This window comes from Ictidomys tridecemlineatus, chromosome 15 (assembly GCF_052094955.1).
Source record: "Ictidomys tridecemlineatus isolate mIctTri1 chromosome 15, mIctTri1.hap1, whole genome shotgun sequence".
NCBI classification, from domain to species: Eukaryota; Metazoa; Chordata; class Mammalia; order Rodentia; family Sciuridae; genus Ictidomys; species Ictidomys tridecemlineatus.
In genome coordinates this window covers 27,844,542-27,869,466 of record NC_135491.1, presented here as the reverse complement: position 1 = coordinate 27,869,466, position 24,925 = coordinate 27,844,542, and the positions used below count along the sequence as shown (strand labels likewise).

At 37.4% G+C, this 24,925-nt stretch overlaps 1 protein-coding gene across 1 annotated transcript in view; it reads right to left on the bottom strand.

The window, feature by feature from the left end:
- Positions 1–5,720: 5,720 nt before the first annotated feature.
- The window catches only part of Lonp2 (lon peptidase 2, peroxisomal), a 103,809-nt gene continuing 84,604 nt past the window's right edge, over positions 5,721–24,925 (bottom strand). Inside the window, exons 12-15 of the mRNA XM_005318152.5 lie at positions 20,050–20,192; positions 10,339–10,546; positions 9,732–9,922; positions 5,721–6,212 (exon numbers count right to left, since the gene is read on the bottom strand). Of these exons, the coding sequence (XP_005318209.1) occupies positions 5,991–6,212; positions 9,732–9,922; positions 10,339–10,546; positions 20,050–20,192 (764 nt within the window). The 3' untranslated portion in view covers positions 5,721–5,990. The remainder of the gene's footprint in view (positions 6,213–9,731; positions 9,923–10,338; positions 10,547–20,049; positions 20,193–24,925) is intronic.

Sequence of the window (24,925 nt, the reverse complement as noted above, 5' to 3'; positions counted from 1 at the left end):
GCATCATCATACACAGTATTTGTAATTAAGAGCAAATCATTTGTTTAAAAAAAGGCAGTTTGCAAAAAAAAATTTATGTTTTTGGTCTTTTATAATTCTCATTAAAAGATTATCTGGCAAATTAAAAAAATCTTAATGTGTCTGCTTCAGCTGTAAGTGTGGTGAAGTCCAGAGTCATTTTCCTGTTCCATTTTGTGCTTTAATTATACAGCAGAAAATACTGTGCTGTCACTCTGTAGTGTGGCAGAGTTTTATTCTAAGTGCAGCAGGAGCCAGGCATGTGGCCTCTGGACTGCCCCTGGCTCCCCTCATTCCCCCCCCCCCTTCCCATTTTGATTTTCCACAAGGAAATCCACAGAATTCAGGAGAAAGATTGACTAAAATTTTTAGCTGATCACTTTTGTCGCCTTAAAAACAAAAATTAGTTTTTGGTATTTCATAGCTCTGCTGGTTAAGTATCTTGGCTCTGCTCCACTTATAGCTGTATGACCTTGGGCCCTAGTTTCCTAATGTCTAAAAAGGGGTTACATCCTAGTAGCTACCTCACAGGGTTAAATAAGACACAGTAAAGTTACCCGATCAATGCTTTGTACATATTGTTGCTGGGATTATTATTTTTTAAAAAAACTCTTGGTACTTTATAATCATTGTTTCATTAAAACCTCAGGTTTTGCCTGGTGTGGTGGTGCAGGCCTGTAATCCCAGTGACTCAGGAGACTGAGGCAGAAGGATTGCAGTACTTGGCAAAACTCTGTCTCAAAGTATAAAATAAGAGGAGGACTGGGGATGGGGTTCAGTGTTTAGGCACTCATGGGTTCAATTCCTAGTATTAAAAAATAAGAAGCCCTCAGTTTTTACTAATTCAAGTAAATTTAGGTAAATTTTGTGTATGTTTGACAACTAGCTAGTAAAGCTGACATTTTTTATATTTTATGTTTCAGTCATCATTCTACTTTGGTCTGCAGTGATGAGCTCTAAAGCCACATTGCTTTGGTCTATTTGAAAATTTGGTTTATTAGGTCTAGCTCTTGTTCATGAATTATTATAATAATGAATGGTTTCTATTAATTTCCCTACCCCTCCTTTGGGTGTCGTCTTTCACATTTTATGGGGTAGATGTAGGTAATATTCTATTATTTTGCTTTTATATACTTTTTTTTTTCCTCATGATTTTGGGGATCAAACCCAGGGTAGGTAAGTGCTGTACCACTGAGCTACAATCCCTAGCCTGATCTATATTTTTCAACTAGAAATTGTCCTATTGGATAGACATGGACCGGTTTAGTGTGTTAGTGATCATTGGAAAGCCTTTTTTTCCTTTGCTTTGATTTTTATTATGTATTACTTATGTTTTTTTTTTAACACCCACATTTCTGCAAACTAAATTTTCATAAGTGGCTATAGATTGCTTAGCTCTCAAATAGTAGTATGTGTCCCCTCCACACAAGAGCTCTTTTTATATCCAGGAATCTCTACAATGATAGAATTATTTCATTCAGATTTCTGAGTGGAAGAATTGGTAAGTAATCCAAATTATAAAAACTGAATGAAACTACACTGTACCTGGGGTCAGTCTGTGACTGCTGACAAAAGTTAAGATCAGAATATAATGCAATGAGTAGAAGGTATGAATAACCACCTGGTACTGTGGTTATCTCTATGGGTTATACAAGGAAGGTAGACAGTGTTACAGATTGAACATTGTGGAGGTTCAGAGTACCAAGGATTACCTGGTGATTTACTGTAAAATAGATCATTTACCAAGAGAATTTCACATTATCTAAGTATGGCATTATCCAGACTAAATTGTTTGATACTTACCAAGCACCTAGTAAAATCTGGTGGCATACATTATTGGGCTCTAAACTTTCTGCCTAAACTGACTTTTATTTAATCTCTGTCAGGTTCTTCCGTAAAATGATCTAATGATATCTACTGGTGTAAGTGAATGAGGTGGGGCTTATCATTAGGCCTGGCTCCGTAGCCCAGTGTCTTGCTTAGCTACACATTTTCCCTATCTTTATACAGATTTAAGCAATTTCTTTACATTTTAGTTGTAATGTTCTGAGGCCTTTCTAAATTCTGAAATGCATTAACAAATTTGTAGAAATTAATGTAAACAGTGGTATGAAAGAATGCTGGATTTTGTAAAGTCACGTTTTGACAGGCTTGCACTATTATGTAAAGACTAGAATTTAGCCTAAATATTTTCATTTCCCTGGAAATGTGCTGATAATATTAGATTTGAATTTATTTAACATTTTTTAGTAATGCTAAATAGATTGAATAACTATTCTTTAGTTCGTTAAGTACAGACTATAGTATGTTTCAAATAAGTGAATTTTTATTGCGAATAAAGCTTTTCTTAGAATTAAAATTACTTTGATACAACTGTTTTAAAACCTCAATGACCAGTCAATTGCCTGTTGTTTATTTATTCAGATATTTCCAATATTTCCTTCCTGTTTTGGTGCTTTTTTAAAAATAAAGGATATATTCTTTGTGTAGGATTCACTACATGTTAGTAAAACAAAACAAAATAATGAGTGTGTTAATATTGGATCATGAATCAAATTGGTGACTGTAGTCTGATTTCTTTTTTTTTCTTTAATACTAAAGTTTTCACAGGGCAAGGCTCAAATACAGCTTTTCATTTTGGCCAAAGTAATGTGAGCTTGAACATGTTTTTTTCATTAAAGCAAAACAAGACTACATGATGTTTACATCTAATAATCCCACTTAAATTTTGGGTTTTAGAAGGAAATTGAGAAAATTAACTTTTGTGACTTAATATCAAAGACTCTTAATATTAAGGTTTACCTCATTTCAGTAATAAAGGAAAGTAATAAGTCCTTTTAACTGGGCAAGTTGATTACCTGACAGGGTGACTTGGGTAGGGGCATGTGTTACCTAGTCCTGGAAGCTTGTGGTAGATACCACTACTAATGACTGTATCCAGAGGGGAATCAAAATCCTCTTACCTGAAGCAACCAAAACCTATCAATTAGAGGTGTTACTGGAAACAAAACTCCTTTGTTTCTGAAGAGAATCTGTGGTATGGCCAGAATACAATTTTTAAATTTTATTTTTGTGTTGGGGGTGAATCCAGGGCCTCTCAAATGCTTAATAAGCATGTGCCTCTACCATTGAGCTACACCCCCATCCCAGAATGCAAGTCTTGATTGCTATCAGAAGAAAAGGGAATCGTTACATGTTCTAGAACATAACACTGTATGCCCACTACTCATTTAAAATTTCAGGTGTTTAATATTCACAATCATGGAATCTTACCTATGGTCACATATTTTCCAGATGATAAATATGCAGTCTTTTTCACTGAATTTACAGGTAATCAAGTGCTTAAGAATCTCAGCCTCTGATGCATGGTTATTCATGGTAAGGTTTAAACAGGGACCAAAAAATGGGTAGTAAAAACTTATACACTTCTATTAGAAATATAAAATTGATAACCAAGGCCTTAAACCTTATTTAGTTTTAATACCTTAAGAATTTTAAAAGCCTATGCATTAAAAAACATCTGGAGTACTGTGGTTAAATACATAGATCCCAAGGTTAATATTTTCAATATAAAGTCTAGGTTATTGTGATACAAGGAGGTCTTAAGAGTAACAACTAGTAAGCTCTGAGTGTCTTCTAAATAAGTGCTAGAAAAAGACACTCAGCTTCAAGTTGTTAGGGAAATTTGAATCAAAATACTATTGTCACACTCATTAGGAAGGCTATTATCAAAGTGTTGGCAACGATGTAGAAAAACTGGAACTTATGTGCATTGCTGGTGGGCATGTCAAATGGAGCAGCCAAGATGGAAAAGAAATTTGGTTAAAAAGTTCAGATTATATGTTTTGTTTGTGGTGCTGTAATAAAATACTGAAGACTAGGTTATTTATAAAAGACAAATTTATTTCTCTTAGTTCTGGGGACTGGGCAAGGCCAAGATTAAGGCTCCAATAGGATCGGTGTCTGAGGGCCTGGTCTCTGCTGCCGAGAGGGAGTCTTGTTGCTGCTTCTGCACATGGGGGAAGGAACCGAAGGGCAAAGAGAGTCTAGCTGGTTCCCTTGAGCCTCTTTTAAATTCTAACTCCGTTCATGAGACAGCCCCTGTGATGTCATCAATCACCAGTACTTGGTTAAGTTGTATTTAACCAAGGCATATGGGTTTATGCCTCTTATTAATAGTATCGTGACCAAAAGTTTTGGGGGACATTCAGGTCACAGCACATAGGAGCCAGCAATTCCACTTTGGGTAGACACCTGAAAAGAAGTGCATAGCAGGGTTTTCCATGGGTACAGTTTGTGATTAAAAAAAAAAAATAGTGTGGACAGCCGTTACACTGTGAATGTCATTGATGTGCCTGAATTGTATATTTAGACATTTAGAAATGGCAAACTTTATATTTTGCCCAATTAAAGAGGCAAAGAAACAATAACTCAAATTTCAAACATAACATTGCCTTCTTCCCAACTAACCAACATTGCTAGAGAAAAGTCTCACAAGGGGAAGACTGTCGATTTTGTCAGAGACTTTTTTCAAAAGGGAAGACATGTTTAAAGAGGGCACAGAGGAAGGGAAGACATGTTTAAAGAGGGCACAGAGGAGTCAGAATGTTGTACACAAGTTCAAACTGCATATTCAAGACTAAGGAAGAATACAGAGAACCTGAGTTTTACTACATGTTGTAAAACTCCATCCTGGGTGGAGTGAGGCAGAGAAATTTGGGTGTGGATTAGCTCCCTCTGGTTGCTGAAGGCAAATTAACAGTCCTGGCATGTTTCTTTTATCCCCCTGTGAGAGAGGACTGCATAGAAATAAAATTACAGTAGTTGATAAGACAGTCAATGAAGTGTTTTTGAATATCCTGATGATCTTTGTTTCCCAATGTGTCATAGCAGGCCTTAACTAAGTATTGGGAAACTTTCAGACCTCATTCTGATCCAGAAGTTCATATATATATATAATTTTGTAGTAGGGATTGAACCCAGGGCAGCTTAACCACTAAGCCGTATCCTCAGCCCTTTTTACATTTTATTTTGAGACAGGTTCTTGCCAAGTTGCTCAGGCTGGCTTTCTGAGCCACTGGGATTACAGGCATGCACCACTGCTCCCAGCTCTCTTGTAATATAATATTTTGATTCTTAAGTCCAATACTGGTTGGAATAATAGTTAAAATTGCTTAATGTTATTTTACATTTAATCTTCACAGTAATAGTGTAGTGTAGGTACCACTACTTACATTTCACAGATTGAAAAGGAAGATAACAAAAAAAGTTTACACAGCTAGAGCCTGCCTTCATAGTTACCCACTACCTTGGACTGAACACAGAAGATAGGGATGGGAAGTAGACAGACTTTGGAATTGGCACAAGCAAACTAACAGAAGTGAATTGCAGAAGACAGAATTTGAAGCCTTTATTCTGAAAAACTATTCCTCAAGAGGGACAGCTGTGCCTCCCTCTGAGGACTGAACTTTCCTGAGACTATAGGCACCCAGGGCCAGGATGTTTGTTTTCCACAAGGACAAATAGTAGTTGGCTATATTTTTCATCTTTGCAAGTTCCCCTTCTAAGTGATTGGTTCCAGGATCCAATAAAGCCTACAGGTGAGTCTGCTGAGGTAATGGTTTACACCAATGGTTCCTGAAGTTGACTGTCAGAATTACCTGGAGGGCCCCATGTCCCCAGAGTTTGAGTCAGGTCTGAACTGGCTCTGACAATTTTTATTTCTAACAAGTTCTCAAGTAATACAGATGCTGGGGTTCTGTGGACTACACTGAGGACTAGGGATTCCACTGAAGACAAGGATTTTACTTTTATCAGTTTATTAACAGATCATGTTTTCATAATAAACATTAGCCGCTAGTTGAATGAGGTTCATTACTCTTGTGATTACTCTTACTGATGTGAATAAAATCGAACTTGTCAGTCTCTTTCAGTACTTCAAACATTAAATTCTAACAAGTTAAGTTTTGGGCCTATAACTTGCTATTTACAAGACCAGGTCTGGTCTTGACAGTAAAGCCACCATCAAAAGCTGCATTAAGAACTTCATCCAGGCAGCTTGCTGTGACAAAACTTAAGTCCTGTCGTACATTGCTTGGGATTTCTTCAAGGTCCTTCTCATTCCTCTGAGGAATAATGATTTGCTTTAATCCTGCTCTGTGTGCTGCCAGAACTTTGTCTTTAATTCCACCCACCTGTAAGGAGAGAAAACACTTTTTAAGGTTTGTGATCACCCTCAAGCTGTGAAAGGAACTGATCCAACCTTCTTTCACTGAGTATAATTAAGACATCTGAACCATCTTCCATTTTAATAGAATGAGCTAGGAAGCCATTAAGAAGGTTTTAAAAAAGTGACCTTTTTCTTTCTGTTACCATTACATTGAATTGTTTTAAATGAGAGAAAATCTAAATTTTTGATAGGGGTGGGTGGGTACCTCATTTATCAACAATTCCTTTTTTATGGCCAAGGTTAACATACTCCATTTTGTAATAACACCAATCTTCAGGTTTATTCTCAAAAACTATATTTAGCATTATTTTGACCATAAATACTGTTCTTAGTAAATGGATAAGTGTTTGAAGACATAAATAATACTTAACTTGATTTAAATATCACACAATGTAACATGTCAAACATTATGTGGTATCCCATTAATATGTATAATTTTCATATCTTTATGTTAAAAGTGAAATTAAGGGGCTGGGGATATAACTCAGTTGGTAGAGTGCTTGCCTCGAATGCACAAGTCCCTGGGTTCAATCCTCAGCACCACCAAAAAAAAAAAAAAAAAAAAAAAGATGTGATTGCCAAAGGAGGAAAAATAATTTAGAAATGTTGCTACAGAGCTTAGTAAACCAGGACCTCTGTGTCACACTACATGAAGAAAATATACCTCTAAGCTATTTAGGCAGTTTTAAAATAGATCCACAATCAATGGTCCCTTCACAAAAGATGGAGTCTTAATTCCCCTCCTTTTGAATGTAGGCCAGGTTTTATGACTCCTTTACAAGAATAGAGTGTGGTGGGAGTGATGCTATATAACTTTCAAGGTTAAGTCATTTAAAAAAAAATGCACTTCTACTTGGATAGATCTCTGATCACATCCCCCAGAGCTAGGCAGCAAGTCACCATGTTTGAGGTCACCCACACAGCTTATAGAAAAGCCTGTAAGGTGGGGATCTGGGGTCTTCTGCCAACACCAGACCTAATTTGCTAGACATGTGCATGAGCTACCTTAGAAACAGATCCAGCCTTATTGACGGTAAGATGAGAGACCTTGAGCCAGAAAAAAGTGACCAAGCCTCTCCTGAATTCCTGAGCCATGGGAATTTTAGAATAAAAAATGTTGTTTGGGGGTGATGTATTATACAGCAAAAGATAACAGAGCTCTCGGTCACACCCCCTACAACAGGTAATCCCTAGAGACTGAACTGGGAGCTCTCCAGCCATCTGCTCTATCAGGCCTTCCTGCACCACTGTCACCTTCCCCTCATGATTCTACCCTACTGCCGTCCTCTGAAGTTTCTTTCATGCCACCAGAAGTACACTCTAAAGTACCTTCTTCAAAAAGTATGTAAGATAAACAGATTCCATTTGCACAAAGGAAAAAGTCTATTTTGCTTTCATACTTCATAGTAAGGCCATGGACACAAGACTAAATTTAAAATAATTTTCACTCAGTTTTAAAGGTACTACACATCCACTGTCACTTATGACACCTTTATCCTTAGTGTATCTGCAAAGCCAAGAGGATGACATCTTCCTGGTTGGTACAGGTCCTTCAATCTGAAGATACCTTCAATTGGGGGAATGTTCCATTTTTTCTTTGACAATTTGTTTAACTCCACTTTCCTCTTTGCCATAATATTTCTATTAGATGCTGGATCTGTCAGATTGTTTTTATAATTTTCACTTTGTGTGTGTGGGTGGGGTGGGGAGGGGGTTCAGGAGGAGACTGGGGATTAAGTGTAGGGACACTGAGCTACATCCCCAGCTCTTTTTTTGTATTTTGAGACGGGGTTTCAATAAATTGTCCAGGCTGACCTGGAACTTGAGATCCTCCTACCTCAGCCACCTGAGTAGCTAGGATTACAGGTGTATGCCACCATGCCCAGTCTAATTTTTTTCCAGAGTAGTTCTTCAGCCAGAAAAAGTCTGGACTTTTAAATCTGACAGCTTTGTCTTCTGTTCTTAAATTGTTTTCTTCAGCCTTAGCAGGTCTTTTAAATGTCACTGCTTTCCTTATGTCTCTTTGTAACAGATTAAAACTGAAGGCTTACTCAAAGCTGTGGCTCCTCAGCTAGACATGGGGAAGCCTTTACATACATGCATTGTTATTTGCTCTTGAGGGGAGGGAACCATCCATGTAGGAGGCCTATTTGTTCTATAGAGATTTCAGTGACTTTCTTGTTCTCTTGATCTGCATCTTTTGGCTCTGAATGAGGCTTTATCTGGATTTCTGCTGGGAGGTGTCTCTACTTCCAATTCTGATTCATAAGCCAGGACACATCTATCTCCCCAGAAGTTTCGTGTATTGTCAGTTTATCACACCACTAGTTTTTGAGTATTATAATTTATTCTCCTTTATTCCTTGCTTAGTAGTCTACCATCATGGACCAGGAGACCAAAGTAAGAGTCTCATTTCCTTTAGTAGCTCAGCTAATAAGAACTACCACTTTATAGTATGAACTATAATAGTTCTTGGTTAAGGAAAAGAAAAGAGATGAATGATTCTTTTTAATTGAATATAAATATACAAATACACCATCATAACAGTTTAGAATATTACTTAATTGAACTTTTAAATATTGAGCAACAGAGAGCATTTCTAATTGGTTGTTTTGTTGTTGGGGAATGAATCCAGAGGCCCTCTACCACTGAGCTACATCCTCAGTACTTTTTATTTTGAGACAGGGTATGGGTAAGTTGCTTTGGGCCTTCTAAATTGCCATGGCTGGCCTTGAACTTGCAGCCCTTCTGTCTCAGCTTCCATAATTACTGGGATTACAGGCAGGCACCAACACACCTGGCAATTCTATGATCTATTTTCACCATTACTTCATAAAAGAAGGAGTTTTCTCAGAGTAAAGAACATTTCTTTCTCTTCTCAATTTGCTATGAACCTGCCAAAAGTTTGTTATAGACTGATAGTGATAACTAATCACTTAAAACCCTAAATACTTCCTCAAATTCTATGCATTTTACTAGTGTTTTAAAAGTAGTTTAAAATAGGGATGGAAGTTCCAAGACCCAACAAGTATAGAACTTTTTCAAAATTTGACAATTAGATATGGTTAATTCTTAAGTCAGTTTCAATTTTATAGTAGTTGTTTTTCTTTAATTCTATCAACTAAATCTAAGATTTCTATAAGTGGATGGGCAATCTTAAAGGAACTTCAAAAGGTAAGAACCGGGTTTAAAGCTTAAAAACAACTATTCTATATCATACATGCACAACAGATTTAACAACAGTTAACTAAGAAAATTTTCATGTGAACTGGTGATATTTCTGATGACCACATTTAACAAGTCTTTTAGATGGGAGAACATGAGGAAAATTATAAGGTTTTCTTAATCAAAAGTTTAAAATGATTAATTATAGGTATAAAAATTTAATGTATGCTTAAACCAAAGTGTTTACAAAAAGAAGACAAACCACTAATTTAAATTTTAAATGAATTTCAAGCCATATAAGTAGTTTTTCCATACTTACTGGAAGAACAAGACCTCTTAGTGTAATTTCTCCAGTCATGGCTACATCTGAACGTACCAACCGCCCACTAAAAAGTGAGGCGAGACAGGTTACTATGGTAACACCAGCAGATGGTCCATCTTTTGTGACAGCTCCAGCTGGGAAGTGCAGATGGATGTCTGTGTTGTCAAGAAGATCAAAACTTCCAAAAGCTTTAAAAAGGAAAAAACGATTTTAATGTAGAAACATTGAACCTGTTTTCTTTTTCTCCTAAAAAAGAAAATCAGACAAAAATGAATGTTTTGGGTAAATGAATCCTTCAAAATATTAATGAATAGTACAATTAGAGTGAAGGTCTGGAAGAATAGATTTATTCTATTCTAAGTAAGATTCAAAACAAAGCAAAATAAAACAGACCTTTTGAACTAGTTTCTAGTTCAGTCCTAAAAATAGGTACTAGGATCCCTATGGGGTTCAAAAACATAGTTCTGTACTTCACTGAACCGTGGAAGTGATAATTTAAAGCTCATCTTAATCTTTGTCATAGAATTGTGAGATGCCTCCTGGATCATGATTTGAAGGTGGTTCTTCCTTCACAGCTGTACCCCAAGTATTGCAAGCCACGTACCATTAGTCAGATGGTATTTCTTTGCATTGCTGCGGAGCCAGCTAATAGCAAGATGGGCAGACTCCTTCATGACATCCCCTAGTTGGCCAGTCAGTGTTAACTGACCTTCACCATCCATTCGACTTGCCTCCACAAACATGATTTTCCCACCTAAGGGAGTCCAAGCCAAACCTATTGCCACTCCTGGTTGATTCAAACGCTCAGATACCTTGAAAGAAAGAAGAAAACAATCAGTTACGCCAAGAAGTGCCAAGTTATTTTCAGACTAACAAAATCATGCTATCCTGCAGGGGTCTGCTTTTACCATAGAAGACTTAAGTTATATATCTCAATATACTTATTACCCAGCATGATTCTGAGTCATACTTACCACTTACTTTCTGGCTTTCTGCCAGAAGAAATACCTAAACTTCCTCTTTGGCATTTATCAGAAGTAATTTGACCTTAAAATATGTGTGAATAACTTTGCTTTTTAAGAATCAGATCTAGTTATATGTATTCTAATTTTCAAGAAGCCCAGCAGTCTTCTCTATTGAAGTTTCTTTATTAGGCTACACACACACACACTCACTCCAGAACCCAACTTCACTGTAGGTAATGATGAATCTGAGGAAATAGAAACCCTCTTATTAACACATACTTAGGAAGTATTTGCTACAGGGGTCAAATGTGAAGGTCTATATTACCCCTACATTTTATTTCTCTAACACTTACCTTTACTTTCTCTCTTATTGCTGCAGAGATACTGTAAAATACCCATTAGTGATATCTTGAGTTCGTTCTTACTGACTGGAGTTCACTGTGCTGCCTGGCTGCCATTTTAAATGAACGTGCTGCTCACCCACGTGACAGGCTATATAGGTTAACACACTGAAGTTAAGGAAACACAAAGCAACAGCTAAAAGACAGCAATATTAACTTATACTGTATCTCTTGAACCTGTGAATTTCTTATCCTATGGAAGTAATTCATGGGAGAGGAATCGAGCACAGTAAGTCCACCAAGCACTATTCAATAGGAGATTTTTCTACTGACAAGTAACTTTCTCACCAAGGAACAGTAATGTCTGTAGTGTGGGTTTCTAGTTAGAAGGATGGATTGCTGCTGCTTATTCCTTTTCCAATGGGCTTGGACAGTGAAAGTCTTCTTTTTAAAGTTTACTCTAGCTGGGTACAGTGGTGTATGCCTATAATCTCAGTGGCTGGGAGGCTGAGGCAGAGAATTCAAGTTCAAGGCTAGCCTGAGATTCTGATCAAGAACCTGTTTCAAAATTTAAAAACAAAAAGGGTGAAGGACTGGGGATGTGGCTCAGTGGGTAGGCACTCCCTGGGTTCAGTTCCTGGTTTTAAAAAAAATTAATTTGCATTAACTTCACAGGATAGGTTAGAGCATCAGCTGAACTGGTGCTAGACTACAGATCTCAGTTCCCTCTGACTTCGGCACTTGCAATGTTCTAGATTTATGTGGGGGGGGTGGAGAGGAGAGAGGAGACAGAAAAGGCATGTGTAACTGATTTTTTATGCAAAAAATCAGTACTATTTAAAGTGGTCACTAAGTTGTTTTTTTTTATCCCCCTTAATATAAAATAAATTTTCTACACCTGAATGACATCTAATTTGGCTCCTTTCTAGGGTGGGGTTAAACAGTCCTAAAGAAAAATTCTCAATATACTAAATCATGTTTAATATATCACAAAAAGTCATTTGATGAACAAGAAAAATCATTTTCTTAGAGCTGAATCCTCAACTTATTTGTCAAACAATACTGAAAGGATCCCCGAAGAAGCAGTGGTGTGATTCTCCTTGATCATAATGTTGATTCAAGAAACCAAGCGGGGTGGGGGGCGGAGTAGGATGGTATTTTTATGTAAAGCCTTGACCCAGTGTTTAAGACTATAATTGTATTTAGATCTTGTTATTGCTCCAGTACATAGGAATTGTGTAGAGTGTTAAAGCAACTGTATATGTTTAAATTGTGTGTGTTGAAGATTAGGAAAAAAGATAATGGTTATTTTTCCTTAATGAAATAACTTTCTTCTCTCCACCAAATTTTTTCTGAAGTTAATGGCATTTGGGTCAAGGTTTTTATTAAAAGCTACATTTTATAACACTGGCACCCCCTCCCCCCAAAAAAGTAGTTTTAAGCTTGAAAAAAAAAAAAAAAGAAAGAAACCAAGGCCGTTTTCCCGCACTCATCATCTGCTGGAGTGTCTTGGTTTCTTTGGGCAGAAGTGATTTAGAGGCTTTTAACTGGAAGAGGGTGGTGTAGATAAGTGCCTATGGCTAAACCAAAAGCATGCAGGCTCACTATCACTATTGTGACTTGGTAGTGAGTGTTCTGATAGAGGAGACTAATGACAAATCTGTGGAACTTAATATCAACGGGTTCTACCAAACCTGGAAACTCTGATCAAGGCCAACAGGAGTTACTTAAAGAGGAAAGAACATTTAATTCTTAGACTTGAAGTCATATTTTTGAGGGCAGGTGCTCTCACAATGAAACCAGTGCCAGGTTCCACATGTTTCTCCCTCAGAAATGATGGCATACAGACACATATTCTTGTGAGTGCAGGCCATTTTACCCCTCTACAGGAAACGAGTTGTGCTCTCTAGCATTCCCTACAAGGGGGCTCAACACAGTCATTATAAAACAGTGTTCATGTACCAGTCCTTTCCTATCAGCTTATATTCCCATTATTGGTTTGTGGAGTCATCAGTTATATTAACCAAGACAGACTGGGGCTTGAAGTTTAGGATGCTTTTTCCGTAGAAACCATGGAACCTTAGTATCTCAGTATTTCTGTTTCTCAATATTCTACCACTACTAGCAATAAGTAAATATGAAGACCAGGGAGGCATTTAAAATATTTAAAGAAAACCTAATTAATAATAGGATGGGTCTTATAAGGTTGCATTCTTAGTATGACATCAGTGTTTAAGGAGAATTTGTGTATCAATTTTATACTTCCCTTTCCTTTTGATTGGCTAAAAATAGTGATATTTGATTGAAACAACATTTTTTTATGTACCTTCCAGGGCTGTAGCAATAGTAGCTACCTACCTGATAATCTTTTTGGAGTCTTCGTATTGAGACCACAAGCCTTGGATTTATGAATATTGATTTTTCTAGTTGTGGATTTGTTTTCGTAGCATTAAGGATTTTATTTTATTTTTCCAGTGCAAGGAACTGAACCCAGGGTCTCATGTATGCTAGGCAAGCACTCTACCACTGAGCTACACCCTAGCCCTGCCACAGTCATTTCTTAAAGCTGAATTGTATAGCCCCGGTCTGCCCTGACCCTTAACATTGCTAACAGCTGCTTTAAGATCCTTTCACTAGTCCAGTTGCACGTGCCTGTAATCTTGGGAGGCTGGGTCAGGAGGACTGCAAATACAAAGCCAGCATGGAAGACTTAGCAAGACCCCATCTCAAAATAAAAATAAATAAATAAATAAAAGGGGCTGAGGATGTACCTCAGTGTAGATTACACCTGGGTTCAGTCCCTAGAACCCTATCCCCCCAAAATATACTTTAGGGCCTTTTCTTGGCACAGCTGCTGCTTTATGGGGTGCTGGGCCAGACTGGGTCTGTAGCATTAGTGCAGTCTTTTTATTTTTTTTATTTTTATGTGGTACTGAGGATCGAACCTAGTGCCTCACATGTGCGAGGCAGGGGCTCTACCACTGAGCCCCAACCCCAGCCCCACAGTGCAGTCTTTAACAAGGCAACTGCAGCATGTTTAGCTGGAGTAGGATGGAGAAGTCATTTACTCTCATGATTCTTTGGGGGCATTTAGTTAGTGCCCATTTATTTCTTTGACCATTTCTAGCAGCTGATTTTGTTTGCTTAAAAGATGAGCATGATGATGGAATTCCTGGAACTCACCTTTGGATTCGCCCTATTCAGGATGGTTTTAAAATCTGCATGTCTATCCTCTTCCTTTTATTGCCTGTTAAGGGTAATAACCTTTAGATAAGGGTTTTCATACACTATGGTCAGCAGCAGATACTTCATACACCACCTTGTATGAAGTTTCATGCAAGGTGGGGGGACTATCTAAAAACATAAAAGGAGACAGGGACAATCAAATGACATGAATCCTGTCCCTAACCAGTTGTACTCACGGTCCTTCATCACTTTGGGGGTGCCCCCTCCTAAAAGCAGCCTGATTTTCTTTGGTGATCTACTCTTTTCATGTAATCTCCATGAGGCAGAAACACAGGCTCTTGTCTCCCTCCCACTTGAGAAAGTACAAGGGCACAGTGAGGGAACAGGCACATGGCCCGAAACCAGAAGGCCCCTCCTAGGATCTGGGGTGTGCTTTGAGCTAGGCCTGCACTGGGAGAGCTGGGGTGGCGTGGACCTAGTCTAGGCTGCTTCAGGACACTTGTGCTCATGCCTTCTCTTCCCTGTTCTTTCTGCTGCAGCACAGGGAGACTTTTACTTTATGGTTATTTTTAAAAGTGGGTTTAACTGATCTTCTTTCTATAGTAAATGTTATGGTATTTGAAAAGGTGACCTATGATACAGTTCCTAAATTTGAAATCTAGACTAAGTTCCTAGAACCTATTTTTCAACTCATTTAGAGAATTCTAAAGGGATATAACTCATTAATAAAGTGTGCCTTCTCACCTTTCTTCACTGCCAATTTGCTAGGTCAGTAACATTTTTGGTACTAATATATTTTTATAGTCACATCTTCAATGAAAGTAAAAACAATAATGGATTATTAAAGGTTATTAAATGTGGACACAAAATTAGGAGTATAAAAAGTTGTTTTATATTTTATTTATTTATTTTTTTAGGGAGCATGATAGTTGTAGGAACTAGTTGGTTCATTTTTTTTACTTGGTACTATAGTGGGTGTTTTATAGCCCTTAACTCACCAAATCCTACTAGCTCTCTAATAATACATGTATAATGACCCCACGAATCAGAGACATCAGATTTAAGGAGGCTGGGTTTATCATTAAGTAAGCAGCCCTCTTACCTCTTTCAGACCATATTCTTCCTCCTTCCTATTAAAACCTGTTTACATCAGCTGGCTTTCCCTCTTCATTCTCTCCCCACTACCTTCTACACTCAAAGACACTCTTCCTCTCCTTACCATCCTAACTCCTGCTGTCATCCTGGTATTTTGGTACACACACAATATCTGGCTTCTCAGTTTTTTTTTTTTTTAAATATTTTTTAGTTTTCGGCGGACACAACATCTTTGTTTGTGTGTGGTGCTGAGGATCGAACCTGGGCCGGACGCATGCCAGGCGAGCGCGCTACCGCTTGAGCCACATCCCCAGCCCTTCTCAGTTCTTTTTTAACAACACCTAAACCCATCAGTTCTTTTCTAGGTCCTTGTCACTAACAGAAAACATACTACCTCTGAACCTGCATTTTAAGTCCCCCTCCTGCCTGCCCATCACACTCTCATCCTTCTGGCTGGCCTCGGCCACTTTCTGCCTGCACACCAGCTCTCCAAGCTTCACTGCTGTCCTTGTGCAGCCAGCAGACTTTTCCCCTCTATCACTACAGTCTTTTCCTTGTATACAACTTGCCGCTTTCTTTATAATACCCTGCAAAGGGTATCCCTTCTCCTATGGCAAGTCACATCTTCCACTTGTGCTTTGGGTCCCATCATCTCATATCATCAAAGCATCAGTCCTGTCTGTCTGTTGGATTATTCTTATCAGCAAATATGCTAAACGTCCCCCCTTTGAGCTCCCAATTCCCTTTTAGCCACCTAATTTCACTGTAATCATTCACAGCTGAATTTCTCAAAATCTGCCTATGTACTAATTCTATTTCCTTCTCTCCTATTCTTTCTACAGCACACTCTAAAAATCAATCAACCCCAACATTCATTGTGAAATCACTCTTTCAAAAAACCTCCAACCTCAATACTGTCAACTTCAACATACATTTTTCTGATCACCTTTTCTGGGTTTGTTTTGGAACCAGGGATTGAACCCAGGGTGCTTAACCACTGAGCAACATCCCCAGCCCTTTTTTATATTTTAGAAACAGAGTCTCACTGAGTTGCTTGGGGCCTCACTAAGTTGCTGAGGCTGGCTTTGAACTTGCAATCCTCCTGCCTCAGCTTCCAGAGCTGCTGGGATTACAGGCATGCACCATCCGGCTTCTTTTATCTCTCAAAAAACAAGTAAACATCACTTGACTTCCCTTCTTGAAATATTCTCTTTTGTTTTCATGGCAGCACAACATCCTATTGTCCTCTTTTGTGATTGCATGTTCTGTCCTCTCTTTTTATGTCTTTTGTGATGGCTCTTCTAAATAATTCCTAAATAATGATGTTCAGCAGGGCATGTTCCTAGGCTACCTGCTCTATTCTATGTACACTTTTTCCTTAGGTAATCTCAATATTTCTGGGGCTTTAAATATCCTCAATTTTTTGGACAACTCTATAATTTATATCTTCCTCCAAATAGTAGATTTGCATGTTTAAATGCCCACAGATACTTCATAGATATTTCAGATTTAACATGTTCAACAGAGCTGTTTGCTTTGCAACACACACCACTTGCCCCCATTTTCCCCATCCAGGAAAATGGGACTATCACAAATACCCCATCCTTCTAGCCAGACCCATGTAAGTTCATTTTGAAAATTTTCCTTCATTCCTCATATATTCCTTCAGCAAGTGTACCTTTACCATTGTCAAGTCTACCTCTAACGATGCATCTTGGAGATGTCCAGTGCAGTTACTCCATATCTCAGTATACCCTGTTTGTTTTCTTTATAGCATCAAGCTCAATTTGTATTTATTTATTTATTTTCCTCCTAAACTTATAGAAAGGTAGAGAACATATCCTGCCTATTCACCACCGTATAAATTAGGTTCTTAATATGTATTTAAAGAATGAATGAAACTCTTTCTAGAAGAAACAACAGACCTTAAACTTTTGCCTTTCATGGAGAACACAGGCATTCAAACTAGAAAGATACCTTACAATATCTTAGAAATATTTTAACATGTATTCCAGTATTCCAGTATAATCTCTCTCTTCAGATTTTTTATCTAGAAAAGCACGAAGAAGAGAGACAAGCCTGGCCATTGGGAATTCTTTGCAAAGAGCAGAGGACCTGTTCTGTGTGTCTGTGCTGTTTCTTTAATATAACCAACAGCCAAATTTTGGAGCTAGGCAGGCCTGGAAGCCTCTCAATTCTGGTATAAATTGTGTTTTCTGGCGAGTTATTTAAATGCTCTAAGCCTTGTTGCTTTATTTATTATTGGAAAGACACCATAAATGAAGATCCTTTGTAGAGGACCTTTCACCAGGCCTGATACACAACAGATACACCAATAGGAATGGCCAAGAGGTGGAGCCCAGCCTCTCCCCTTCCAAAACTGTGTGCTACGAATATACTGCAAATAAAAAACTGATGTAGAGCAGATGCCTTTTTTTTTTTTTTTCAAACTGCCATACATCATTGCCACTGTCTTTTAGCAGGCAAGGGCAGGAGTTACCTTTGTCTGACAGGGTATCAAAGAAGAGTAGGAAAAATATTGAACTTGGAGTCACCACATCTGATTTTGAATGCTGATTCTACTGATCATGCCTTCTGTAAACTTACGTAATTCACTTAATGTCTTTGAGATTATTTTTCTGTGTATAAAAGGGAAGATTTCTAGTCTTAGTGGTGGCCCTCATGAATAATAAAGAAATGTTCCATAAATCTTAATTTTACAGATTTAAAAACTGAAGCAGGGCCTGGGGGTATAGCTCAGTGGTAGAGTGCTTGCCTGGCATGCACAAGGCCCTGGGTTCAATTCCCAGTAGTGCAAACAAACAAAAGCTGAGGCAGAGTATGGTTAAATAACTTGGGGCTAATTGTCATCAGATAACTGTAGGTAGAGACAGAAACCCCAGATTACAGGGCGAAAAAAAATGAACAAAATGTTCCAAACTCTCAATCACCAGATGTTTGATTCTAAAATTCCATTTATAAAAGGCAAAATGACTATTAAGAGTCTTCCTTTTGATTCACATTGGTTAGAAGAATTCATGTGTAATAGCTCAGATGCTACAAGGAAAATAAAATCGTTTTTTCCAATGACATCAAAGAGAGTTACTAAGCAATATTTATAAAATATCTCATTTCTGTTCTCTTGGCTCTTTCTTTGCCAAAACTCTGGGAATGTCAGCAATGCTTCCAAAACTAACATCAGCAGAAATGATTGGGAGAAAAGGGTTTATGTAACAAAAACATGTATCAATTTTTTTTGTTTTTATTTATAGCTCTAAATTCTTAAAGAACTGCTGGGATATACTTTTTTCTGGAAAGCCTAGAGGAAAAAAGTCAACCAGACCTGTAGGAATCAGAACCCATTTGGTCATCATTCAAAATCACTGATTCTCTCAGGACAAGAAGGAAGGTTTTTTTTCTTTCAAAATTCAAATCCATGACATCTTAAGGATTCAAAACACCCAAATAATTCCTCTGATTCTATAGTTCAAGTCTGGATTTACTGTCAAGAGTAAACAACTTCATTTTTGTAACAAAGTTTTGTAGAAAGGCTCATTAGCTCTAATGACAAGTTCAGTGTTTAAATAGCTAAACAAGATGGGTTTGAGACAATTTCTCCTCTCCTTAGTTTTAAGAACTTAGGGAAAACTAGAGCCACTGGAATGATTTCAAACATTAGATAAAGAGATTTTTCTTATGCATATATAAGATTCATTTTCCATAAATCTTCCCCTTAAACTGACAAAAGAAGGAATAATAAAGCTGAATTCAATAGTACAATACAAACTTTTTCTAGTTATTGACTTACAAAAGCTCATCTAAGTGCCCTATAAAGTACTTAATAATGCCCTCAATGGTCATTTTCTCTCTTTTTAAAAAATGTATACTTTATTTTTTACTGATGACAGAATTTTTATTTGCAAAATAAAAAGTGTTAACAAACAATAAAATAAATCTGTTACTGTGTCCTTTTTGATAAATGAGAGAATGAACAATTGCAACAAAAACATTCCAACAATCTTCTGAGCCCGATGGCAGTACTATTCAACTTGTTTTCCAAAAATATTCCATGATCAAACTTATCAATGGTCATTTTCTAAAACTTCTTTTTATCAACTGCTTCAATTAAGTTCTGAAGATCAGGCCTTCTTCCAACAGGTAAAGTTAGGGGAGAAAGATGGAAATAGTGTCACACCTGTGCTCAGGTTTAACCTAAGGATGGCCTCAAACTTATGATCTTCCTTCCACAGTCTCCTGAGTTGCTGGGACTGCAGGTGAGCCTAACCTAAGAGATTATTAACAATGAAACAATTGGTTCCATCTGGTTTGCACAGGCAGCAGCTTGAAGCTAAAGCTGTACTTATGTTTTCAGATATTTTGCATGAGATTGATTTCCTATCTCCTCTCCCAATCCCTTCATAGCACAAGAAATCCTTATGTAGAGTGCATACACTGGGAATATAATTCTTGTAGGGAGGAAAGTCAAAGAAATTTAGGACACTATTCATATAATGGAGCTGGTTAACAGAAATATGAGGGTGGGTTTCTAAAATCTGGCTAGCGTCACATATTCACATTAAGTACTGAAACCTGATACCAAACAGAAAACATGTTATGATTCTAAAACAAAACCCTGCCTCTGGAAACACCCAATTTATTTTCTCCTTGACCTATTAACAACAACCACAGTAAATTGGTGAGTACCAACTAAGAAATGAAAATGATCACCTCCATTTCATACATCGGGGGCCCAAGGATGTCTTTCAGAGCATGGAAATCAATCAAAATTGGCATTTCAGGTGGTAGGGCCAAGTCAGTAGTGTCACTTATAGATTCTGGTTTTGTATCTTCTAAGATGTGTTCTCTGCAACCTAAAAGAGAAATTTTTATTTATAAGTTCTAAGAGATTTGCTGGTTTCAAAATTTATTAGTAAATAAGCACAGTGGATTTCAACAGTTCAGTCCTTTTTATGCATTTATTAAAGTATAAAAATTCACTTTGTATAAAGCAGGTGGAAGAATTAGTCCTTCAAGACCCCCTGGTATAGGCAATTGCCTTCTTTGTTTATTTTGGCTTGTTTATTGTCTGTCTCGGTTATTACAGTGTAAGGTTGAGGAGGGCAGCAACCTCTTTTGTCTTCTTAACCATTCCATTCTTACATCAAGAACAATGTCTGGCAATGTTCAACTAATGGCCTTTACAGACCTGATACTGAAGAGTCAAATGCAATAGATTACTTTGTACAATTCTCTGTTAGATCAACACAACTCAACTTTATGACCAACTTTCAATTCCGTCTCCAGAGGAGTTTGATCAGGTGTCCCATTTTCTAATGGGCAACATGAACTTGGAAATGACAGAACTCATATAAGTAATGAACCTTTTGTAAACAATAGCTCAACTCTAATAAGGTTATAATTTGCCAATAAATAAATATAATGGTGAGAGAATATGAAGCCTGGTTTGAAATCCCTGTAATAATGGGCTACTTCTTTTGTGCCACCTTTGTGGCTGATAACTTATTAAAGTATTGACTTGGTTTGGGACTAGATACATTTAATAGTCACACTTCACAATGGATTTAACAGGCCTCCTCTATCAATCTTTGTAATTCCAGTTTGAGAAAAAAGAATATTATAAACCTGTGGTCAGAAACCTAAAAAGAGGAATAAAGGTTCAAAATATGTACAAAATGTTGGGCACTATTGTAGCTCACCGCTAATCTTGTGTTTCTTTTTCTTTTAGATTTGCCATAATTATTCTTATAATACCTCATAAAATACTTTGTATAAAATTCTTTTTTTAAAAAAATATATATTTTTAGTTGTCAGTGGACCTTCATTATGTGGTGCTGAGAATTGAACCCAGTGCCTCACCCTTGCTAGGCAAGCACTCTACCACTTTTGTTACCTCTTTACATATACTCCCTTCTGAAAGTGATAACTATTATGTATTAACAAGCAATATATAATAATTACATTGTTACCTGACATTATATGTCTCTGTTTTAGTTCTGCTATGATTCCTTCATTCCTTTTTTCTTCTCCTTTCTGATATCTCATGAAGTTATAATAAAATTTTTCCCACTAATTTCTTTCTTTCCAAAGTGATTACTGAATATAGTTAACTGTAGCAAGCCCTAATTTTAGACTCTAATGCCAACTGCAGACATCCTGGAGTAATCATAAATACCTTGAGGTGACATCTGCTGATTTACTGACTATTCTCCTGGGCTTTGCTAGGCTCTTCTTTAAGATGGAATCAGAAGTGATACAGAAACAAAACAACAATTCATATTCTCACTACTTTATGGCTATCTGACAGAACAAATGATACTATGCAAAGTGTCAAACCTCTCACTACCTGTCTTGGTGGGACTGTTCTGAAAGAAAATCCTTTGTGGACTGTGAAGTGCAATACACCTATTGTATCAGAGGTGCTGAGTCTTGAATTACATGTACTTTCAGAATCACACCTGCAAGGTTTGGCCCAATCATATTCTAGGAAATCTTCCTGATCTTTCTAACTTCTTTTATGTCACTCATTTATTTCACAAAATCTAGTAATTATTGGATTTCTTAGTAGCTTGTGAAATGACAAATTTTCTGCCTGTTGTTCTGCTTGCAACACTTTTATTCCGAACAATTCCAATGACCCAGGTTAGGAAAAAAAACCTCCAGTGATCAGTTTAACTACATGTAGATTTCAAAGCTGAAGAGAAAGCAGGTGTCTTTGCTTAATTAATGCACAGAAAGAAAAGCACTACCTGTCTCAGGTTACTATACTCCAAAGACGCAAGGAAGTGGTACTTTGAAATTTCAGCCAGTACAGGGAGGCTGCAAGTTTCTCCAGTGTGCGGTGCTTTGTGAGCTTTTCTGAGATCAAATTACTGTTGCCATCCTGTATTTCACTATCACAGGAGGAAGTAAGGCTGGATGGGTGAAAGCCTATCCACAATTATGTAACCAATGCTTTAGGACATCCAATTCTTTTCAAAGTGTGGTACTGAATTCAGTGCTTTGAGTACTAAGCAGGTGAGGGTGGGCTAATAAAACTAGACTAGACCTTATAATATAAAGGATTATAATTCAGGCACAGCAGCTGTACTGTAAAATATTCAACAAACTCAGAACTAATCTGCACTTTAAATTGACATTTTCCATATTAGAACATAAGCCTAGAGAACTAAAGCGCCAATCAAGAAGATGGTGCCAGCTAACTGGGTGACGGGATCGCACTGCCAGGTGCAATGGTACACACCTGGAATCCCAGTGACTCAGGAGGCTGAGGCAGGAGGATCCCAAGTTCAAGACTAGCCTTAGCAACTTAGTGAGGCCCTTAACCAACTCAGTAAGACCTTGTCTCAAAATAAATAAAAAGGGCTGGGGAGGTGGTAAAGTGCCCCTGGCTTCAATTCTCAATATCAAATAAATAAATAAAATAAAATAAATCCACTGTACCTTGTGTAATACAACAAGAGAGCAAGGAAATGCTGAATTTTCACAGAATACATGCTTGATTCCTCATTAAAGTAAAGAACAAATAAAATACCATCCTATATATGCCATTTGGGGAATGAGGCCCAGTTACAATTAAACCTTCCCAGTCTCATGCACAGGTTTTCAAGCACTCCGTTCTAGATCCACGTTCTCCCTGTCAGAAGATATCAGCACCAAGACGAGACAGGCCTTATCCAAGACTGTTACACTCAAGCAGGATAAACTTTTTCAGGGAAGGTAAAAACACCAGCAACAAAAATTTCAACGCGCTGGCATAATATGGAAGCCCCCACCCCCAAATCCTTCCTACTGGAATTATGTAGTTTCTTCTTTATGTACCCTTCTGTTGGACTAAATAGTGGTTTAAAAAATGGTCAATATGCATATTAAAATGATTGTTTCTCTAAGAAGCAAAGAAGTTATAAAAGCCAGATGTCATTTTTCTGGTTATTAAAATAAAACAGCTAGTAAAGAAGTTTAAGAAATAACAAAGGTCAACATTAAAGAAAGAGAAGAAATATTTTCAGCGTTGCTTATGATTTAATTTCTCAGAAAAGTAATTTGGCAATATATTGAACACTTCAAATGTTCAAAATCTCAGCCTCCGTTTTTTTTTTGTAGCAATCTAGTCTTAAGAACATACAAAAAAGTACAGATAACAGTTTATATATAAAGTTACAGTAGCATTCTTCATAGTAGCAAGAATCAGACTCACTATAAATAATAAATGTTGGAAACATGGTTAGGTGACCATGGAACATGCACATCCATCTGATAAAATACTACACAGACACTAACACTGGTTCCCAAGTGTTTTTAAGTAATGTAAAAAAATTTTTTTTGAAACATTAACCTAGAGAAAGGAGATGGCATACAATTTCACACAGCCTGATTTTTATACAATATACCAAGTGATATGGTCCAAAATGTTAACAAAAGTTACTCCATGTGTTATGAGGTTAACAATACATGAAACAGTAGTTTTCAGACCTGGCTCTGGCTTCCTAATTGGCCTTGCGCAAAGTCACTTTACCTCTTTGCATCTGTTTTCTAATTGGCAAAATCAGAATAATTACAGTATCCTCAGAGAGTTTTGGGGAGAAGATAATAATGAGAGGTACTGAGGTACACTATTAGCTCCCTTTTAGAATAATAATTATTATAGATTTCTAAGACTCCTTCCTTTCTTCCTTGGATTAAACCCAGGGGCACTTAATATTCCCAGCCCTTTTTTACATTTTATTTAATAGAGGCAGGGTCTCACTGAGTTGCTTAGGCCCTTGCTAATTTGCTGAGGCTGGCTTTGAACTCACAATCCTATTGCTTCAACTTCCTGAGCTTCTGGGATTATAGGTGTGCACCACCTCGCCTGGCAAGACCCACATATTTTTACTCTATAAATCTTTCATTTCAAGAAAACAAAGTGCTAACCCTAACCAGTTTCAACACAGGAATAGATAGGGTTCTGACCACAATCAAACAACTATTGGGAATATATAAATTCAAAATATGCTTTTAAAAAAACTCAAGACTCAGTCCTATGCTATCCTATGTATTACTATTATATTTACTGTAAATGCTACCTATTAAAATTCACTTTATAAATAACTTAGAAGCATATTCTTAAAAATAATAAAGTGCTCTTTAATAAAAGGCTATTAAATAGAGGTTGAAAAGAAAGGTCATGGAAGAGTAAAATGAGTACAACAAGCTGGCTCAACCTCACCCTACTTAAACTACTTTTTTTGTGGTGCTGGGGATCGAACCCAGGGTTTTGTGCATTGGAGGCAAGCACTCTACCAACTGAGCTATATCCTCAGCCCTCAACTACTTTTATTTTAAATAAAATTGGTGAGAAAGTGTGAAGGAGCTAAAGTATTTTTAGCTAATTTACTCTCCTCAAGGATATCTCCATGCTCTTCTTTCATAGATATTATCAGTCTTTTTGAGTCTAATTCAGCACACAGCCAAGACGGTCAGAGCAAAACAGAAGAGTCTGACCACTTGAGGCAGCAGAGAAGCAAATGGTAGCTGGGGCAAACCAGGAGCTTGGACTGCGGTGATGTCTGCTGGGGCAGTGAGGGGGAGTGACAGAGACCCATGG